The following is a 23703-nucleotide window of genomic DNA, read 5'->3' as shown; positions in this document are numbered from 1 at the left end:
ATTTAACACTCAGAATTTCCGTGCTCTCTGACAAAAGTAATTAATTCTGTACATGTCAACGAGACTAAATCCCTAACAGAATTGAGTTCGTAGATGAACTGAGTTTGTAGATGAAGAATCCCACACAGAGGCCCCTTTTCCACCAAACGCATGGTATAACGTGAACCAGAGTTTGTGAATGTGCCATCGTGTAATTGTTATAGAGCTCGTAGCTCGGTGTTATGAATGCATTTGAATCGGGGATTGAAATAAAGTGTAACAGAATCTGGGAGGTTTTTGAAGTTACTAATGCCGGTTGACAAGTGGGCCGTGTATTTCAAGAGGTTTCTCTTCCCTGTAAGCTTGTCATGCAGGGCCTTAAGGCACCCTGGTGTGTCGTTTAGAACCTATAAAAACCTAGTGCGGTGGTGCTGGGATGCAGCAGTGTGCCAGTACAGTAGTTCATCTCAGCAGAAGATAACTTACTGTTCATGACGGCAGAACGTACAAGACAAATTAAATTATACACTACAGCAAATTGTGTTTTTTTCCCCTCGTGATTTATTTTGTTTTTGTGCTGCACTGATTGCGGCAGTATTGAGTTCACAAGTTCCCTCCTCCTACCTTGATCTGGTCTCTCTCAAGCCGAAACGATGAACCTGAAGCAGTTGGACAAAAATCTGATATCTCCATAATAACGTCGAGTTGTAGTCTTGTTAGCTTGTGTTTACATTTGCACTGTGGCACAGCTACAATACGTCACCAGTCTCGCGTTGATCCTGCCTCTATGGCCGCATACGGCCGCATATCGCTCTGATCAGATTTTGTTCGGAGTACATCGTCCCTGCCCGAGAGAGACCAGATGGGAGCAGGAGGAGGAACTTAATGCTGCCACCAGCTGGCGGAGTCAGGTTATCCTCAATACAGAGCACAGTTAATTAAGTTTCTGATTATCCTGACTGCTACTAACCTGTGAAAGTGTTTTGTAGTACCACTCTTATGATTACAATACAATAAACAGCACCTCAGTTATACAACATCAGAAAACGGAGGGGGAAAAAATAATAAATAACAGCAGGCTTTTCCTCCACTTCATGGGGTGACTGTCAATGTCTACCTGTAGTCATGACAACCCCGGCCAGGACTTTCCGCCGAGCGTGGGGGGAGGTGAAGTTGTCTGTCAGTTCGCTGAACTTATCCACCACCAGACGAGAGACAGCGTCCGCGAGGACCTGAAAAATACACACACACACACACACACACACACACACACACACACACACACACACACACACACACACACACACACACACACAGCAGTGGTGGAGAGAAGTACTCAATTGTTTTACTTAAGTAAAAGTATCAATACTGTAATATATACATTCTTTGTAAAAGTAAGTCTGAAATTAAAAATATTACTTGCGTAAAAGTACAAAAGTATTGGCATGGCTACAGTATGTCTTGTATGAATAATTCAAATCTATAAACTAACGAGTAGTAACTAAAGTTTTCAAATTATTGTAGTGGAGTAAAATCACAATATTTATCTCTGAGATGTAGTGGAGTTGAAGTAAAAGTACTGGAAATTGGAAATACTCAAGTAATGTACAAATACCTCAAAATTGTACTTAAGTACAGTACTTAAGTAAATGTACTTAGTTACTTTACACCTCTGTGTGTCAGTTTACAAACAGCGTGCGTTATTATCCACTCCTAAAGCACTGTGTACCTGTCAAGCGCTTCCACATTCAGCCCCAAAATAGAGATGGCGTGTTAAAGAAATGATACAGTCAAACTGGGTGAACACCCCCCCCCCCCCCAAGGCACAAGCAGCCTTCAAGGTAGATCTGGCCTTTCAAGCAAGCCTGATTTGTTTTGACATAACGACACCAATGACTCCTCCTCGCGTCTCACAGTGAACGGAAAACGGAAGCAGCGGTGCGCGAGTACGCAAGAGCGCTTCGTCTTCAACGAGACCCTTCTGCATGACACTTCAAAGACTATCCGGCGTGCAGCTATAGAGCCTCGGGTGAACTTTGCACGTCTCTCCTTCTTGGACAGCTGCCTCCCTCCCTGTCGGCAGCTTTTTATCCACTGCTAATATGGTGTAAAATGACGACAACCGAGAGGAGAGACGACGGCTGAATGGCCACAAATTAAAGAGATTAGTCCAATATTACTTCCCCGCTACTTCAGAGTCACCCACTCGTAGCCGGTTCATTTGGCTTCCCAGTAGCCAAGGTTGTCTACGGTATAGAGATGGATGTAGGAATTGCTGTACTCCCTCCCCCACCATTGCTGTACTCTTGGGGCGCAAACATTAAATTAAATAACACTAATAAAAAATAACACTAAACCCTACTATGTCAGGCACAGCCCTTCTTAGTGCTGTTCGCAAAGACGCAAAGTGTTTGTACATGAGGATAATAATGATTTTCTTTTGGATGTTAAGCATCTATGGATTGGCAATAGGGTTTTACAATCATTAAGGGTGCAGAATCTTGAATACTTTCAATTCATTCAAAGAAGAAATACACCCAAATGGATGTTCTAGTTTTTCTTCTTCATCACCCCTCACTCTGTGACAGCAGTGTTATATTTCTATCGTTTTTCCATTAGTCTCTTGCCAGATGGAGCCGGGCTGCACATAAATTAAATAAATATCAACCGACAGAGAATTAATAGAGCAATTAGTGGGGGTGCTATCATCCACACATGGTGCTCGTTGAATGAATCAGATGACAAGCAGAGAGGGAGAGTAAAGAAAGAAAAGGAAGGGAGAAAAAAAAGGCTTTTTGGAGGGAACCGTTGACAGGGTGTCTTGGTGATTACTTTTGCTGGCTGCATTATCTCTCTTCACACAGTGGCATGTTTCTGACAGTCACCTCTACTGGGGCGTTAAAAGGCACAAACCTGCCCTTATTCCCCAGCCACATGAGTCTGACTTGAATGACCTCCAATTTTAATGAAAATCTGCAGCAGTGGACTTTTGACAGCCAGAATAATTTGGACCTTTCTGGAACCTCAAGGAAACGTCCAGGACAGGTGAACAGAAATATTATATAAACTAACACCGTTATAGTTTAAGCAATAAACACGGGGTATGAATGCTTTTTTCAACACACATTGAAAAAGGTCCCTGCTGCATTTCCAATTGCTGCGGATGACAGTGCAGTGTGAAGGCAAACCGCAGCAAATTAAATATATAAGAATCCCAATTTCTCCGACCATTTGCATCGAGTGTACCGAAGTATTAGGTGTGAATGTGACAAGGTGTGAAGTCGACAAAAGGTCTTGAAGGTTGTCGAATATTCAGTCATGTTTCAGTTTGTTGCTGACAAGCCCAAGAGGATAATTAATGCTCACTCAATGGGCTCCAGTCAGCCAATCTCTCATCACTGTACATTATATTCTAAGTGGTTGAAGATGGATGGATGGATGGATCTTTAGAGCAAGGTGACAAGAAGTGTAAATAGATTGTTTAAGCATATAATCCCTTCTATTTTGCTATCTATCTTTACCTGTAAGTGATTTAAACTTCTGTCTAGGCTCTGATATTAATTTTCTATTACTGTTCCATGCCCAGTAATGACTGACTTATTGTTCCAGTGAGGGTTTTCATGAGGGCACAATTTGGAAAATGAAAATTAAGTAAAAGCAAAATGATGACATACAGAATAATTCAGGATGAAAACATGAAATATCAATAACGGAAAACATTACTCTCAATGATTTCATGTGAGAATTTTAAAATAAAATACTCCCAGAGAAATCGTTTTGACCCTTTAGACTTTTTAACTAATCAACTTTAACTGCATTGTTTGACAAAGCACATTGAACTAGTCATGATTTTTTAATGTGCTTTAAAATTCAATTATTCTAATTCGGAAAAAATAAAATATTTTCACACTTGGTAACCTGACTCCACCAGATAGAAGATCGGTTTCACAACCGACCTCCATCTGGAATCACTGTAGCCCCATCACTGAAGAAGGCGTGCCCCTTTTTATTCAAGCTACTTGGCAGATCCCACCCACAGTGGCCACTGATTGGTCTGAGCCGCAGCCAGCTGGTTCATCTCTACTCCGCAAGTGATCCCAGATGAAGTCTGGTGTTGTGTTGTGAACTTGTGAATCAATACCGCCACCATCTGGCAGAGTCAGGTTAACTTGGTGCAGGATCCTTCCAAAATAAAGGCCATGGCTTATTTTAATATCCTGTATGTTTATTAACCCATTTAGGCATGACGTCGAAATTAAAAAAAAATCTTCTAAATCACGATTTTTCAAAAATAGCAGACCTACAAGCTTGTAGCTATGAGCTTGTAGATCTGCTATTTTTCAATAGCTAAATTATAACATAATGTTTAAAACACCAAAAGGGGTTCCCGCCCAAAATGGTTTAAAACAGCAAGAGCATTTGGGATTTGAAGAATGCCACTATACATTAATAATAAACTGTGTCCCGACCTACCTCATAAATTATACTAATAATACTACCAGTGCTGATTTTGAACACATTTTTATTTAGTTTTAGTCATATTTTAGTCATTTGAAATGTTTAGTCTAGTTTTAGTCAAATATCACAAGATTTTAGTCGACTAAATCTGCAGTTTATTCAGTCGACTAAAATGTATTTTGGCCGGCCTTGATGGCATCGTAATAGTTGATTTACCAGATCTGCAATTTTCAGAACATAGATTAAGACTAGTTCTATTGGATCTCTTCTCCACTAGTCCCCATCATTTTAATCTAGTTTTTTATTTGTTGACGATCATTTTAGTCTAGTTTTTATTTGTTGACGAAATTGTCAATATCATCATAGTTTTAGTCATTAATGCTTAGTTTTTATAAAAAGTTTATTCAGTTTTTGTCACTGAAAAAGGTAATCGAAAACATTTTTCATCATAGCTTTAGTCGACGAAAACAACTCATTACTACTACTACTACTACTACTACTATTGCGTCAGGTTACCTACCTGTGGTAGGTGAAGCTGCAGTCCCTCGCTGGGTATGGGTTGGCGGGAAGGCGTCTGGTCCAGCTGCATGTTGAAGAGTGCCGACAGGGCAGCCTGAGCCGCCCGGGCCTTGGCCAGCTTCTTGTTGCGACCCGAGCCTTCAAATGTCTGTGAGTCCACTGACACCGACATCACAAAATTCTTGGCGTGGCTCTCGCCACTCTCCGACACAAAGTCGTACTTGAGGCCCGGCCGGAGCTCGTTAAGGATCATGACGGGGTTCTTGCCGCTGGAGGGTGAGCCGAAGGAGGACGGAGGGGGCAATGGGGCCTGGGCCAGGTTACTGCCGGGGGGCACGGGGAGGGGGTACTCGCCTAGCGAATTTAAGGAGGCGCTACCGTTGGAGCCCAGGTAGAAAGAGTCCTCCGTAGCCACAGCGGGCGTCTCAAAGCCGTTGAAAAGCATGTCCGGGAAGTCGGCCTGATCGGACGTGAAGTCCGTGTTGACGGTCAGCGTTCGGCCCATAGCTAGGTGTGCCTCCGAGGCGTTGGGGAACTGGACGAAGGAGCGCAGGGCCTTCTCGGCCGCGTTCAGCTTGGCCTTCTTCTTGGTGGGGCCGGTGCCCTCGAACAACTGCCCATTGACCTCCACCGTCATGACGAAGACCGGCGCGTGGACCGGTCCCGTCTGAGACAGCAGCTTGTACTGGAGCCCCGGCTTGATCTCGTTCAGCTGCATCAGTGCGTTTTTGGGCAGGACCGGCCCGGGCGTTTTCTTACGCTTCTTAGCGCGGAATTTGGCGTGCGCGTGACCATTGTTGCCCTCCTCCAGGGGGCGTTTGCGACTACCGCCGCCGCCACTGCCGTTGGGGAGCTGCTCGGCCACAGCGCCCCCCGCCTCTTTGGAGGACACGTTGTCCAGGTTTCGGTTTTCCTTAACGTCGGCGCTGCTCGAACCTGCGGTGCCCAGAAAGAGTAACTTACAACGCCTTCGTCGCAGGATCTTGTAAATGCAAAATTTATAGATTCCCTTATCACTCTTTGGAACTGAACCAGTGATTTGTGTTCCTTTTTATCACTGTGAGAGAAGCTAAAGCTTTTGTTTGATCACACGCATCAAACTATTCAAAGCAAATGAAATGGCAGCGATCGTGGGCTCCATCTTGCGCCTCCCTTATCCCTTATCCCTAAACTTATTTGCCATTTTTTACTATTTTGAAAATTATTAAAATAGTTCAACTAGCCGATCTACATCTACATGTTGTGCGCTTGTAGATCAGCTATTTGAACTATTTTAAAAGTTTTTTTTTATTGTAAAAAATGGCAAAGAAGTTTAGGGATAAGGGTTAAGGTGGTGCAAGATATAGCCCTGTGTCTCTTAAGAATGGCACCTACTTATCTAAAAAAATAAATGGTTGGCTTTGAGAAGTTAACCTCATTCAAAATATTGAATGGAATATATCTACTGAACAGGATGGCAAATACTGTAACTTACATTCATGTTAACTGAATATAGGCAGCATTATGTGACGACAAATTATCTAAGAATCAGGCACTCCATATGAAGAATTTCATTCCAAAACAATATACAGTATGTTAAAAATATATATAATTATTACAAATTAGGTTTATCATTCAATTTCCATTAATTTCTCTTAAGGTTCTGAGAGCAAAATACTATAACAAAAAAAATGATGTTAAATTGACTAATTGCATAATTTCCTTTAAAAGGCAGTGTATTATAATTTTATATATCGTCTTGCCATCAGTAATTAGCAGTTTCACTTGGAATATAATACGGTGGATATTTCATTTTGAAGTGAACCTCTTCATACGATATTAATGATAGAAGCATGTGTCATGCAGGGTTGTTCTGTTTTCTAAGGGTTAGAGGAGAAAGTGTGAAAGGTTTGGAGAACGCACGCACGCACGCACGCAGTTCTGACGGCTGTCAAGAATCCTCCTCCTTGTTAATTCGGCATTCTTATTTTCTATGGATTTTCTCCGAACTCGTCTCAATAGCCTAAGAGAGCAATGTGCTAGATTTAAAGCATCCATGGAATCCCCAGTATATTCTCGGGAACACATATCACCAGGTCCAGTTACCAAAGTGGACGGAATGTTGGCAAAAATTTTCATTTATAACATCCTTCAGCAAAGGCTTGATAGGTTACTCCTTGCGGTACTCGGGAGAGAGAGAAGCCGCAGCAGTGTGCATGAGTGGGGCTCGTAGTTTTTTGGGGACAGAGGGAGTGCAGGGGGGAGTGCAAGGAGGGACGGAGGAGCTGAGGACCAGGCAAAACAGGAGAATAACATCATAGACATGAAGGCACTTCACCCAGTGCAGGATCCTAAAGTTCAACCGACCAGTGACTGGGATGCAAGGTTCAAATGTGCTCTTAAACGCATTTAGAGACTATTGTTTTGAGAAGAATAAAATCAGTTTATTTATTTTTTTACCTAATGAGCCATTCATGAGAACCGCCACACCAGCCACCCCCCCCTGTGGAGCTCATAACATCAGACAACGTAATCTTTTAGTTTTTCAAAATGCATAAACATGCCATCTACAGTGTCATCTGCATATACTACCCACTGACATGTCCCAGGGCAAGACAAAAGTTATTACATCTGTCATACACGTCTCCACGTTCCAAGAATATAAATTGTGTCTTTATTCACTTTAAGTACTTCTTTTCATATGACATGCAATATCCTTAGGCATGTTCATGCACTATGCCGAGTAATCTGGAGACTGTTTTGCGGATAATAGCAATGCAAAGGGACAAAGGAAGGAGCACAGTCATGCACAAGACTGGCCGGGCAAGAAGAACTTTTCTAAATGGAAATTAGTACATTATTGGAAGTTGCAATGTAGACAAAAGTGCTGTCAGGATATTGGATATTGTAAGATTAATTGAGTACTTGCGGCCATAATAAAAATAAGTGAACATTCCAGGACAGAATGATACATTTTTAAAATAAAGCACATAGATGACTTCTTCACTTTGATTATTTATCTTAAAAGAAAGATTCATAAAGATCATGCAAATGGACAAACTCTCACAGAAAGAATTTGAAAGAGCTTGTCTTATTTCAGTCCCAGGGTAAAATACAGCATTAATTAGTGGAGTATTGATGTTTACACAAACACAAATACTGTACTGTACTGCTCTTCAACACAAACCACCAGCTACAGGTAGATCTTTTTTTTCCTCCCCCCGCACAGCCCATCCCTTCGATGGCTTGCGTAGGAGGAGAGCTTTTTTGTGCCTGGCCCAAGCCCCCGACCCTAAACAAACCCCCCACCCAAGTTTCCGTGCCTACACAATGCAACTGTATGTGTTATGATGTCTTCATCCCCCCCCCTCCCTCTCTGTCAAAACCCTCACCCATTCCATGTCATTTCGTGCCTGCACAATGCAACTGTAATGTGTGTGATGCCCTCATCCCCCCCCCCCCCTCCCTCTCTGTCAATACCCCTCACCCGTTCCATGCTCCCCCCCCCCCCATCCTCCCTTTCTTTCTTTCTATGATGCAAGAAAGATGTATTTTGGCGCTGCACTGTGGCGACATGGACTAGGGTTACGCTTGATGCGGGCCCTTTGTCTAAGACAAATTTCTTCCTCGGGAGACTAATAAAGTATATCTCTCTATCTCTAGATCTTAGCTAGTAGGGAGTATCAAATTATGACCAATAGGCAATACTCAATTCAAAATACATATAAACAAACACCAGCATGCCATGCACAGGAACATGTACTGAGGATTACAAAAGGAAAGAACACAAATTGAAGATTATCACAAGTTAAGAGTCTATTTGTAAATTATGATATTAATTTATTTTCTCGGGAGAAAGCTATAATTACCGGTTCTCCAAGTTTAACCTTTAATATCTTTAAAATAAAATGCTACAGTCAGTAAAGTTTATGTGGTTTCCATCCCTTTAAAACCAACCACAAATTATTTCCATTTGAGTGTAATTTATTTATGTAGTAGTAGCAGCCTGTGTGTCACATTTTTCAAGATGGTATGTGGGTAGCTCATGTTGGAGCATTATTCAACTTGTGCACACTTATGAACTGGTCTGTGCTACTTCACCATGTCTCACATCTGTACTTCACACAGTTCCATGCTGTGCAAATTATACTTTAACAAATTATTATCACATATCTAGAACCCAGATTGTGTTCTTAGCTATGTTTTGGGCTCACAAAGATAGGGGGAAAGAGACTGCCTTTGAAAAACATAACAAATAAGGAGTAATATTCACCCCTGGGCTCTGGGAAATTTTGGCTTCACACACGTTACTCGTCTTCACTTGCGAAAGACGGTATACGCCAGTGACATTACAATGACAACTGTTCTCTTTTTCATTTCGTGTTGGGCACTGGCAGCTTGGTTTGGAATGTGAGTTCAGAACGGCGAAGCTGCAAGGTAAGAGATTCATTCATATCCCGTCTGACTGCTTCTGCTCCTTTGCTGAATTCTGCCAAGACGTCTAATTAAAGTTGAATTGAATGGAGAGAGAGGAGAATTTGAAAATTAAAGTGGAGGTACAGCTGTGGAATATGACCTGAAGCTTTTGAGAGATGGAATGATTTGTTTCTCCTTACAAAGTTTTATCACACTTGTGTGTGCTCATACAGTATAAGAATAGGTATACGGGTGTGTGTGTGTGTGTGTGTGTGCATGCGTGTGTGCATGCGTGTGTGTGTGCGTGCGTGCTTGCGGTTCAGGTAAGATCACATCAAATAGCTCACAACCATGCTCATGCACAGACAAGGACTGCATGCAGAGTTTCAGATTTTCAGAGTAGAATTTGTATAATTATCAAACATAATTATTAACACCATCAACAGATCTTATAGACTTTAAGTAAAAGCTACACAGCAACATCCAGTGTTAATGTAACCACTTTATCCCAGCGTAATAATAATAATCAAAATAATAATCAAAATCTAAACTAAAGTTTTCAAATAATTGTGTAGTGGAGTAAAAGTACAAATGTAGTGGAGCAGAATGTAAAAGTACAAATTCCTCCAAAATTATACTTAAGTAAAGTACTTAAATCATTGTACTAATTGCTTTCCACCACTGGAAATACATCCCTTGGCTCCCCAAGGGGAAACGCATTGAAGACGAAGTCGAGGCAGGCAGGCAGAGAGACAGGCAGAGAGACAGGCAGGCAGAGAGACAGGCAGGCAGGCAGGCAGACAGACGGACAGACGGACAGACGGACGGACGGACGGACAGACAGACAATGAAGAATCCACTCACTCATGTTCTCCTCCTCGTCCACATCCATGGTGAAGGGCTTGTGCTGACCAGGGAGCAGCCTGGCTCCCACTCCACCTGGACAGGCAGAGAAAGAACAGCCAGGATGAGATGATGGGTATAAATGCAGGCATGTGCACTAGTGTTAGCTGTTGGGTTGAAATGGTTAAAGATGAGTGCCGTACTTTTTTTCCTTCACTTTTTCTGTTTTGTATGTGTCTACGGAGTTAACATTGGCTCTGGGGTAGAGTGACAGGATGGGAACTGCAAGGTTCCCAGTTGGAACCCGGGCTCGCCCAGCCTTATAGTTGAAGTAGCCTCGGAAACCCAGAAGTTTTTATTTCCAACAAGAAAAAACAAGTCTGGTGTCGAATTTACTTCAATTCGGCATACAGTAGCACAAACGTCACTCACTCTCTGCTGATTTGTGATCGTCTGCACCATTGTGAAATTGACACACACACACACACACACACACACACACACACACACACACACACACACACCTCTCTCTCACTCTAATTAATTAGTCTCATGTCATGCAGCTGCGTGTAGTTTCTCCCGGCGGATCCTGCCGGAAGCTGCCTATGCAATAGAAAGCATAGGTGAGTTCCAGTCTAGTGTCGAAGTGTCCTTGAGCAAGACTCTGAACCCAAAATTGCTCCCGGTGTGCAGATTGGTGCCTTGTATTTGCATGGTTTCCTCCGGCATCGGTGTGTGAATGGGTGAATGTAATGCACAATCTCTGTAAAGCGCTCTGTAAAGCTATGCACCATTTACCATTTAACATTACTCTAATACAGGGGTTCACAATGTTTTTGGCTGGAGACCCCCAGAAATGCTTTGGACATGTCTCGCAACCACCACCCCACCTCTCCCCCCACCACCAATACAAATTTACCGCTAATATAACCTTAATAATAGAGAAAATACATCATAAATTAATACTGAAACCAGATATAATCATCACCACGTACTGTGAACTCTTAATTTCCATTTTCCAGCCATTCAGTTGAAAATAATTTGGGGATCATGGTGCTGGGGGTAAGCAAGGCGTTGCCTAGCAACCGGGCCAGTGTTAAAAGTTGATTTTCGCTGAACCAGTTTCATATTTGATATAAAGGTAATTTCCGGACTATAAGCCACTACTTTTTTTCCCATGATTTGAACATTCAATTAAAGACAAACATTAAACCTGTATATAGCGCCCCTCAAAAATACACAAAGATGGAATTTTCCCCATTGTTTTGGCATAGATTGTTAGGTATGCTCATATGATGACCACGAATATGCTCTAAAAGTGTGAAAAACGTATTTTTAATTTCGAAACTAGCTCGAACTAGATCTTCATGCACGCAATGCAATGCAACGCAACGCGTCACACCATGACTCCATTGTACTGCGGAGTACAAATCAGGCTATACAGACCACCAGGGGCTTATTTCCACCAAAACTTTGAGATCCAAAGAATGTTCTTCCATGCATAAATCATTTGATAGCCCTTAAATTAATGTGTGCTCCCTATATATATTTTCTTTTTGGTTTTAATTTTCCAGTCATTAATTTCTCAACTGGATTTTAAGGTCTTTGGCCATTGTTCAATGTGATATGATGTTATAGTGACTGAGCAATATGGCCATCAGTCAGGCCATATGAGTCTATAGTGTATGTGAAACACAGAGGGGTATAATGTGTGTCATTATATGCATGGGGATTGATGACTTCTTATACTATTACTGCCTAACAAAGCCCAAAATATGAGAGAAAGAGAGAAACAAATGAATGAGAAACGGAGATAGAGAAAGGCAGAGGCAAGGGACATGATGAGAGAGAGAGAGAGAGAGAGAGAGAGACACACACACACACACACACACACACACACACACACACACACACACACACACACACAGATGACATTTTGATTCGAAGCAGATTGTGCTTGTGATTCCTCTCTCTCTCTCTCTCTCTCTCTCTCTCTCTCTCTCTCTCTCTCTCTCATCGGTGGGCCATTCCTCTGCTAGACACTTTCTTAAGCTAAACTAAATGGGCTAATTAATCTAGGCTAATGGTGGGTGACAGCAAATATGCTAGCACAATTATCACCCTATTAAAGATTCATATTCCAGCCCATAATTGAAAATGAAAAGGTGGGGTGTTGGGAGGGACGATGGGTGGGAGTGAGTCCAAGACGGCGTGGGAGATGAGGGTGATTTGTCTCCTTCAGCCAGGTGGTCTCCCTCTCGCTGCACACCTTAGCGAAGGTACTCACATTTTGTACTTAAGTAATAATACTGCAAAATTGTAATCATTGTACAGAATGTCTCATATCAAGTTTTCTAATGTTTAAACATATGAGCATCGCGCCTGTCTCAGACATGCGCAGAGCAAGTTCAGTCAGGAAGAAAAGCAAGTTCAGAGCAAGTTCAGTCAATGAATGACCGCTGTTGCCAGCGGTCATTCATTGGGCTGCCTCAGCATCATGTTCTCATTCACATGATTCACTCATACAATCAGATAGAAGAAAGTAAGGTCTGCACACTGGACTGAGCTCCAAAGCTTAAGATGTTATTTTCTCACCACAGTGACATGAAGTTTCGAGCCTCACGGCTCTTCATCAGACCTCACTCATCCAATCACACATTCATTCCATCTTCATACCGGCTATTTAAACTGATAGTTTGCACTGCTCATCCTGCTTGCTTTCTGCATGCACACTGATACTGCTGCGCTGCTGTTTGCTTAAACTTTTGCTGCTCACCCTCCTCGACCCCAGCTACCTCCTGTCGTTTTTGATCTGCTGTTTAGGTAGGGGGGATTCGGAGTCCCTATGGTTGGGACTGATTTCAGTACCTAAAAAGCAGATCCATTTCATCGCCAAACCATAATAAATGTATTGATAACTTTATATTCAATAAATATATATTCCATCCATTTATGAGTTGTCCTGACTGAACTTTTTAAAATAGCACATCTACAAGCTCCCGTGTCACGTGAGTTTCGTGTGAGCATCGCGATACATTGTGAGCTTGTAGATCGGCTATTTTCAAATGGCCGAAATGTATGTAACAAAATGTTTTAATTGTAGTGGAGTAAAATATTTGGATCCGAGATGTAGCGGAGTAGAAGTAAAAGTACAGAAAATTGGAAATACTCAAGTAATAAACTACAAATACCTCAAAATTGTACTTAAGTACAGTACTTAAGTAAATGTACTTTCCACCACTGCACCTCGGCAGCCAGTGCTACATCCAGGCCAGTTTTTCACTAAAATATCACCGGTGCTTTTGTGCTGAAATTTGCCACTTTTCAACGCGGCAACGAGCCTGTCAGTTTAGATTTTCGGACGGGGCCGCCTCGGTCATGAATATCTAAGTATCTCAGTTCCAATCTATTGGGCTGGGCTGCATTGAGAATTAATGAAAAAATAAAAACAATCGAGTGTGTTGTAGCGAGTGACCGTATATGAATGTGTGAGGTGTTGAATCCCAAAGAACATGCAGCTTACACATTGTAACTGACATTTTTCTTCCAAGAAATAGTTGTTTATATGTTGAGTGGAATTGCACAATCCTCAAAACCTGTCTTAACCTGTCATATAATTACAATAGTGTCGTTATAAGCATTATTTGAAGGATTAACTTTGACTACAGGGACTGATCAGATCAATTTGCATTTTGTAAAGTCTCTGGTCTGTGAACATACCGAACATCAGGTGTAGGCAACTAAGTTTGTCGTCGACTCGTCGGGGCAATATCTCTCCAGGACTTTATATGGTGGGGTCAAAATGCAACGCGAAAAACTTTGACCTTTTTAAACGTCTATTTAGAGTCTAAATGCAAGTGAAAAAAGGCCAAATTAGAGGAACTAGACCGGTGCCCGGCTGTAGAGCACTGAGTCGATAACGATGGAAGTTGGAGTGTTGTGATGTCAGAACAGGCCAGCTCCATATGGAACCTGGGCAGGGGCCCTGTCCAGAGCCTGGGCAGGGGCCCTGTCCAGAGCCTGGGCAGGGGCCCTGTCCAGAGCCTGGGCAGAGGCCCTGTCCAGAGCCTGGGCAGGGGCCCTGTCCAGAGCCTGGGCAGAGGCTCTGTCCAGAGCCTGGGCAGGGGCCCTGTCCAGAGCCTGGGCAGAGGCCTTTTGTGGTGGTTCTGGACAACCGTGGGTCCGACGACTCAACACCAGGCACTGCACTTCCTGTGGGGGTGTGGAACGTGTGTTGAATTTGAAGTCCCAATTTAGTTTTGCGTAAATCTACAACTGACGATGGCATTGTCTGCTCTGGGCCTTTTTACATGAAAATAGTAATACAGCGACAGACACAAGAGGCTTCCTCGAACCTATGCTGAGAGCTAGACTTAAATGAAATGAAATTAAATAGAAAAATGTCATGCTTGCTTATTTACAGGGGAAAGCTTATGGAGGATTTCTTACCAGTTCCGAGTGGGTGTTCCCAACTTGTCCCTAAAACCTGTAGAGCAATTCACCAGGTTTTAAAATAGAAATGCCTTAAAGGTACATGAGTGATTTGTTTTGCCTTTTGGATGCTATGCGTCTCTGTTCATAGCTTTTTGAAGTAGTGCACCATTTGGAAAGTGACAAATGATTGGCCAAATGACTACAAGTCATCAAGGGTCTCGTATATATAAAACAGCCTCCATTGGGTATTCGATTGAATGTTCAAAATTTTCCAGGGCTCTGATGCTGCGGAAAAGTGGCAGCCAGTAGCCAGGAAGTACCCAATCATGACACTGTCCGCCAAAATATGGAGACAAGACCGTGATCTACAGCAGGAGGGGATGCCACGCACCACTAATGCAACAAGACAAGCCAAGCGGCACTGAGAGGACCTTTGCCGTTACTTCAATTTTGATGTCAGCGCTGGTGCCATTTCAGTGGACAAGATATAGGCAATCAGTATGTGATTTAGTCTGTCCTCCCTGTTCTATTGATTTTGAGTTCCCCGTAACCTCCACAAGAACGAAAAGCCCTCGGCTGCTGCCATGGCTGCATATCTGCTTGTGTTTGTAGTGTTATACATTCAAGCGGAAGTCATTATTTGGTACAAAGTCATACATTACTATAATTGATATATACCTTCACTATTTGCTCCAATTGATAGATTGCTATGGATTGCTACAACTTTACTATTTACTGCTTTCTGACTGTATAGTAGACTACATTGTTAATCTAAAACGAGTCCAAGTTGTTCTGTGTGTTTAATAACATGTGAATTAGTTTTATAACAACCACATGCTAAGGAATGAGTGAATACTGTTTCTTCATTGTATTATTTCCTTTCCTTCATAATTAGTTAACTATTATACTTATACTTACAGTATATACTGTAGTTCGGCTCTTTTTTTCCCCCCCCTCTACACCAAATCACAGATCTATAAGTGTCACAGCTAGGGTTAACAATAATATATACAGCCAGTACACATACTGATAATAATAGTAATAACAATAATAATAATAAATAATAGTGTCCCCTAATTAATTCCAGTTAATATTGAAAAATGAGGGACTCAAAACCCAGTCACAACAGTTTTACGCTTGAGCAAATCACGCGTCTCGAGTAATGCACTGTATATGAACTCTGATGGCGTTCCAGTACGTGACCCTTTCAAGGCACGCGCGGCTGACGCAGGATTTTTCCGATGCCGCGGGCCTGGCCGCTCCGCTTGCTATCTCCCACCACATGCATAAATGATACCGCATCATCAAGCCATGAGAGAGGGGGGGCCAGTTTGAGGTAATTCAGAGTTTGGGAAGCAGGAGGACGGAGGACAGGTGGGGCATGGGGAGACGGATGAGAGAGAAAATGAAAAACCCTCAAATTCAATCTGGACAGCGAAGAGGGACTGAGGGGAAATAAGGTGGGTTTTGATTTGTCTCTTATCCCTCGCCCTCGCTGTGACGGAGAGATAGAGCATCGGGCAACGCACGACGGACCAGGAGGGTGGGTGCGTGGTAGGGTACGGGAGAGTGGAGAGGTGGAGGTGAGTGGAGATGGAAAAAATGCAATCCTATTCCAAGTAGAAAGAGAGTATCATTATCTCCTCTAAAACAGCAGGCGGTGGACAGAACTGCCCTTGAAGGACGGTGGGGGGTTGTGGGAGGGTCGCAAAATCTACGAGGAAAAACTTTCGCTCCAGGGGCCCCAGGGGGGGCAACACCAAGATAACGAAGGAAATCTGAACAGCTTTCCACAACAAATCCACAACAGCTTCAGTGCTCGACACTATTTGAAAGCCTCTCTCAAAGTGAAGGGCAAACTTTAAAGAATTAAAAGTCTGGAAACATGTAAAACTGTGTCGTGGTGTGCACAGCAGCGTCAGTTACTGGACTATTCTAGTAAGTTCTAGAGTAAAACTTCAGAACGGTAGACGGACACAGCGAGGGGTATATGTAGGTGCCCAGAACTGCAAGCTGTAGAAGTAAACTGAATAAAATACAAAATGAGGTGTTTCCACAGGACACAACGTTACAAATACATTATGACTTAATTATGTTTAAGCTTTTCTATTTTTTATTTGGTTTGACTGTTAAGCGTAATTTACAGTTAGTTGCATAGTGTTGCACATTGAAATAGCAGAAGTACAACATCAGGTGTGGGTGTGGGGTTGCCATGGCAATCAATTGGCTGAGGTAGAGGCTGGGAATTCTACAGGTGAGGGGACTTAGGCTCATTAGGTCCACTGGCAGAGCCTGACCAGAGCCTTTTGTGGCGGTTCTAGCCAAATGTGTATCCAACCCACTCAAGGCTGGGCACTGCAGGTGGTATAGAACACGCATGTCAAATTTGAAGTCGGTGGGGCAAATGGTTCTCAAGTTACGTGGATTACAGATGCGCGCACACACACACACACACACACACACACACACACACACACACACACACACACACACACACACACACACACACACACACACACACACACACACACACACACACACACACACACACACACACACACACACACACACACACACACACACACACACACACACACACACACACACACACACACACAATAATTGGCCTACTGAACAGTATGATTGATTGTGATTAGTCCTCTGATTGTGATTAGTCCTCTGACAAGATGAAGGCCTCTGACTGACTTGTCTAAATTTAAAGTCAGGTCAGGTGCATTGTAAGTGGTAAGGACACGTCATTTCAACAAAAAGGTTCTGTATTTCATAGGTTACCCATTTTGCTTCTCCCAACTTTTAATTTGAGGAATGTAGAAGAAAAGAAAAGAAAAAGAAAAAGTAAAAAAAAAAAGGAAAGGAAAGGAAAAGACTCCAGAGGGACATTAATCTTGTCTTGGCTTGGTCGTTAAAGCTGTTGTTGTTAAAACATTCACTTGAACATGTCTCACCTTAACCACCTTAACTTTGTGCTACCCACAAAATGACCGGAACTACTTAACATTTCACCAAAACCAGAGCAGAACTCCCACCACGGGGCTCGGGCAATCAATTAATACAGTTGCAACCACTATATTAATGGCAAGTATTGCATACAGCCTAAGTTAAATAAATCTGAACTATCCCTTTAATAGCACATTCAAAAGGTGAATGCATTTAAACTTGGGGCGTTTCGGCAGTAGCCTTCTTCAGAGTTGTCTAAAAAGTCTGCTCTGCTCAAAATCTACAAAGTAACTAGTAACTACAGTTTTCAAATAAATGTAGTGGAGTAAAAGTACATAATTTGCCTCTGGGATGTAGCGGAGTAGAAATAAAAGTACTGGAACTTGTACTTAAGTACAGAACTTAAGTAAATGTACCTACTGTATAGTTACTTTCCACCACAGTAATTTCTGTTAGTGGTTTCTGTTATATCTCTGGCCTTCTGAATCATCCACAATGCTGTTATACTGGCCTGAACAATGGTATCCATCACCTGATGAACACTGACGTGAATTCTGCATTATGCCTTCATGGTGTTTTGGATTCTGTCAACTATCTCCAAGGATTTATATGTCTAATATTGCTCGACCTGGAAGCAGTGGCAAATCTGAGAGATCTGCTTTCATTTAGCTTCTGCTCACGTTTGAGGTTTATACACCGGTCTTTTTTTTTATAGCTCTGTAATGTATGTTTTGTCTGCTTTCTATGTTGACACATTTCTTTTGTATGTTTAAATAACCTAAACGACTCACACCAGAGGTAAAAGATATAGCCATGATCTGAATAGCTTGCATTGCATGTGTTAGTGTTTGAATGATTTTTTTGTTTTACTGGGGGCTGAGTTTTCTTCTTTCTTTGAAATATGGCCCATAATATTGCATCGCTTGGATGCCCAGTAATGGATATGTCGAAGCTTTTTGTTTAATATAAATTCTTTGCCCTGGAAAATGTGACAAATGTATTGTTCTTACAGATATTACCATAGCGGTTCTGTAGTCAGTAATGGTAAAAAAAGAAAGGTTGTTTAAATATCACTTTTAAAGCAGCTACTATGAAGTGTATTGATTATTATAACTATAACAAAACCTAATAAAGATTACGAATATCAAACTATTTGTAGATTTCAGTTATCTCTGCTTTTTGTTAATGTATTATTTGTGGCCTAAAATGGCTAGCTTTGCTAAAGCTAACATGATAAAGGCAAGACCTGATTTTGTGTTGTACAGTACATGTACAATACATTTAATTTAGGTTTTGAATTGATAATATTTAGTCAATAATTTGTAGAGGTACACATAAATCAAAGTTATAATGATTAACAAATGTTTATTTCTCACTAGCCTTTTCAGAGAAAAGAAAAACATTTATTTCAATAAGATACAGGACCACAGTGGAAACGAGACCCTAGTGCTTTTTGTGTTTTTTTAAAACCTTTGTACTATTTGCAAAATGATAATAAAGTATCCAACCAAACCAATTTTTGCTTTAACATTTTGCTTTAAATTCTCTACACCTTTAACTGTCACAATTCCTCATAACTAACAAAAAATGTAGCACATTATACCCGATTATACATTGGATATAAATATGACTTTGATCATAGTGACATTATCTATGATCAATAATAAAAATGTCATTGGGCAAATGCCTCACCTTAAATCTGTGGTCCTTAGGACTGCACTGCTTGCTTGACCGACGGTTTTTATAATTGACTGCCTTGGTTGGTCTGACAGGCACTCTAGGGTGGCATGGATGTTGGCAGTGGCAGAATCAGGCCTTGGTGTGGGTAATGGAGCAATTCAGAAGCCCAGCTGAGAGTTAGAGGCAATAATGGTACTGCCTTCACGTGGCATCTATATGCTGTAGCTCCAAGTCCCTAAAGGCATGGACAAATTCATCTATATACTGTAGCTCCAAGTCCCTAAAGGCATGGACAAATTCATCTATATACTGTAGCTCCAAGTCCCTAAAGGCATGGACAAATTCATCTATATACTGTAGCTCAAAGTCCCTAAAGGCATGGACAAATTCATCTATATACTGTAGCTCCAAGTCCCTAAAGGCATGGACAAATTCATCTATATACTGTAGCTCCAAGTCCCTAAAGGCATGGACAAATTCATCTATATACTGTAGCTCCAAGTCCCTAAAGGCATGGACAAATTAATCTATATACTGTAGCTCCCTAAAGTCCCTAAAGGGACAAATTCAGTCATATTGATCAAGTTATGGCTGCTTTAATGGCTTTTATTTTACAAGCGATGCCAGGGCAAAAAAAAGGTAGAAATTATTATTTTTTCTTTTTTACTAGGAAAGTGCAACATTGTTTTGAATGAAATGAAGAAGGAATTTATTGTTTTCTTTATTATGTAATATACTTGATGATCCTCGAGGTAATTTATATTATTATTCTTTTCTTTTTTTCTTATTCAAGGAAGGTTTTTGCTGACCATGCATGATATTTTTCTGCACTGCCCTTCTTCAGGTTCATACAATAACACACCTCGGAGCCTCCCAGTACAAACTCAGTCTTCCAGTGGTGGAAGAAGTGTAGATATACTGTACTGTACTCTATATACTCAATTCAATTCAATTGGCATAGAAATGTACCTAAAGTACCAAAACTAAAAGTACTAATTATGCAGAATGTCCTATTTAATGTTTTCAAATGTTTAAATAGTAGATCTACAAGCACACAATGAGTCTCAGTGTGACGCATTGTAGACCGGCTATGTTCAAATGGCCGAAGTTGTTAATGTATGTTTTGTAAATCTACAAAGTAACTATAGTGACTAAAGATTTCAAATAAATGTAGAGTAAAAGTACAATATTTCAATCCGAGATGTAGAGTAGAAGTAAAAGTACTGGAAATTAGTACAAATTCCTCAAAATTGTAACTAACCCATTCTGGGCGGGAACCCCTTTTGGTGTTTTAAGCATTATGTTTTACTTTAAAAAATAACAGATCTACAAGCTCGTAGTGCGGCACTCGTTGTAGATCTGTTATTTTTGAAAAACATTGAAAATGTGGCACGAATCTTTGAATATTCATTCAGAGTGAACATTTTTCACGTGAAATTGTTTGAGAATCACTGACACAGATTTTTTTTTTTTAGAAAACTGTCAGGGTTTAGAAGGCATTTGTAGAATCTTGTGTCAGGTCGAAATGGGTTCATTACAGTACAGTAAATGTACTTAGTTACTTTCCACCACTGCAGTCTACCATCCGTGGCCACTGAGGCGCTTCAGTGGAGCCTATACAGTAAGTTAAGGCTACTGTATGAGTGTATATATATGGGGGAGAGGAGAGCATTTCCACATCACTTTTACCACTTTGGGAGCTGAAAACAAGCAACTTTCTTTCCATGCGTTTCTGTAAACTTTATATAGCCTACATCTTTAGGGCTTTAACTCTGCCCTTGACTGTAGGTGAGGTGTTAAAAATCACGGGAATGGGAAATGTCACAAAAAGACTCAACACTGCCCCACTCAAGATGTCTCATAGGAAGGCACAATAATGACAAAAATAATGGGATTTATACTGTATTTTTCCTGCTGCAATCTCCAGCAATTGATTGATAAAAGTGGATAGAACTATTACAAAAAATGAATTTGGTGCTCCTACAGCAGGTAAAAATACACAAATCATTTATACGAAAAGATTATTAAATAAAACAATAATAATAATAAGGGTAATAATAATAATAATAATAGTAGCTAAATAACAATTTTTTGTATAACTGAATTGTGAATTGTAGCAAAGTTTAAAGAACTATACAATTCAAACTTTTTCAAATAGCTGCCTTATTCAGTAAACTGCAGAAGCCTTACAATATATCTTCTCAATTATAGGAGAGGTATCATCAACGTTGTACAATGAACAGCGGCAGACTTTAACTTCACTCCAAAACCAGGCGGGATTTTGTATAAGCTGAGAGCGGTGAGTTGTGGCCGGGGAAATGGAGAGAGGTGGAGAAAGGGGAAGAATCTGTCTTTTTATTGTGTTCCAGACTTTAATATCTGACAGTCGGTCGTTCATCATTCCACGACGGCTGATGGTGGGAGTGGGGTGTGGGGCTGGGGTGGAGGAGGTGTGGGGTGGTGACGCGGGGCTAGGGGGCGGGGGCGGGGGAGTATCAATGTGAATTTTTTATTTGATGGGTTTTATGGGAGATTGCATTTTGGAGGGCTGGCAGCACCTAGGTTCATTCAAGGGGGGTGGGTGGGTGGTAGGGGATGAGCAATAATGGGAGAAAGCACAGGTAAGGCATAAAAGTGTGTGAAAAGCGCAAGTGGACACACACACACACACACAAAAAAAACTGGTTTAGCTACATACAGTGCACTCTGCGATACGCGCTGGCTCCACCACTGTGGAATTCAAATAAGCAGTAACTCCATCCATCCATCCACACACGCTGCTGAGAAGTGCTCAGAGCTCAGCTCAGCTCTTCTCATAATGTCCCCCGACACTTATTCTCTCAGTCGCACATTAGTCGTTTTCTTTTCAAGCCTCCCACCCCCCACCTCCACCCCCGCTCCGCAACACCCTTCCTTCCCCAACTCATCTTTTTCTGTCCAATATCTCGCACACACATTTATGATATGCGGGGGGACACACACACACACACACACACACACACACACACACACACACACACACACACACACACACACACACACACACACACACACACACACACACACACACACACACACACACACACACACACACACACACACACACACACACACACACACACACACACACACACACACACACAGTTGCGGTCATAAATCATAGGACTGAGTAGCTATAGTATGAATCCCCCCCCTGGTGCCTGCAGAGCCGGAGGGGTTGCTGGAGAGTGTGTGTGCGTGTGTGTGACCAGTGCACTGGTGATGGTTGCATAGTCCAGAGAGGAGAGGAGGTACAGTAGCTAACTGACCAACCTCTGAGGTTGACACAATGGAGACAGACAACATAGACGACTCCCATAGCACGCACGTGCCAGTGTTGACTGCATTTCTAGTCCCTTCCTAACATTTTAGTCTATTTTGTATTTGTTGACAAAATTGTCAATATATTTAGTTTTAGTCATCACAGCTTATTTTCATTTAGTTTTCGTCAGTGAAAAAAGGTAGTCGACGAACATTTTTCATCATAGCTTTAGTCGACGGAAATCAACACTGGCACATGCTCACATGTTTGTTGTTTGTCATACCTTATATTTGATGACTTTGTCTAACTTACTATTTGTTTATTATCTTAGGTGAGAACCATGCACCTTTATGGGTTTATTTTTCTCACTGCACTATTCTTTCTCTTTTAATAATGTTACCTTTTTGTACAGTTTTTATTGTGCGAAAAAATAAAACGTTATGGATCTTTGGATACGAACAGCGCATGCTGTCCCTCTTCCGCTGGTATCCTGTTTTTACAATACAAAATATATTTGATATTCGGGTCAATGTTTAAAACCAATATTCAAATTTAATTTCTGAGGAATGTTAACAGCCCTACAGTTCCACATGCACACAAAGTTGTACAGAAGCATCTTTAATGTCTTCCTATATATTTACAGGCTGGAGAAAGAGAGAACGAGAGACATTCTCTCCTTCCAGTCGTCAGCCTCTGTGTGCCCTAGAGCTGCTCCATTTAACATTTGAAATATGGAGACAGGTTCTCTCGCCCCATTCCTCTGGCCGCTAGTTTGAACGCCGCAGGTGTATTCGTACCAGACCAAGACGGCGGGCAAAACAGCTGTGTCACACTGAACCTGAGGGCAGCCGGCTCCCAATGTCCAATGAAAAAGTAGGCCTGACCTCAAAATAAAAATAAAAATCTTCTAAATCCTCAATTTTTCAAAAATATTTTTCAATAGCTAAATTATAACATAATGTTTAAAACATCAAAAGGCGTTCCTGCCCACGTACACACACACACACACACACACACACACACACACACACACACACACACACACACACACACACACACACACACACACACACACACACACACACACACACACACACACACACACACAGGCTGTGTCTACAATAACAGATCATCAG

The 23703-nt window shown here is 41.6% G+C and overlaps 1 protein-coding gene across 2 annotated transcripts in view; it reads right to left on the bottom strand.

The window, feature by feature from the left end:
• The window catches only part of adarb1b (adenosine deaminase RNA specific B1b), a 155946-nt gene that overhangs the window by 17900 nt on the left and 114343 nt on the right, over positions 1 to 23703 (bottom strand). For both annotated transcript variants that reach the window (XM_080786398.1, XM_080786399.1), the window contains exons 5-7: positions 10216 to 10290; positions 4958 to 5892; positions 1097 to 1211 (exon numbers count right to left, since the gene is read on the bottom strand). In XM_080786398.1, coding sequence (XP_080642524.1) covers positions 1097 to 1211; positions 4958 to 5892; positions 10216 to 10243 — 1078 coding nt within the window. In that variant the 5' untranslated portion in view covers positions 10244 to 10290. The remainder of the gene's footprint in view (positions 1 to 1096; positions 1212 to 4957; positions 5893 to 10215; positions 10291 to 23703) is intronic.

The sequence above is a fragment of the Protomyctophum bolini genome (assembly GCF_963924005.1).
Source record: "Protomyctophum bolini genome assembly, chromosome: 16".
NCBI classification, from domain to species: domain Eukaryota; kingdom Metazoa; phylum Chordata; class Actinopteri; order Myctophiformes; family Myctophidae; genus Protomyctophum; species Protomyctophum bolini.
Note: the sequence above shows the minus strand (reverse complement) of the source record. Positions and strands in the feature narration are given on the sequence as shown.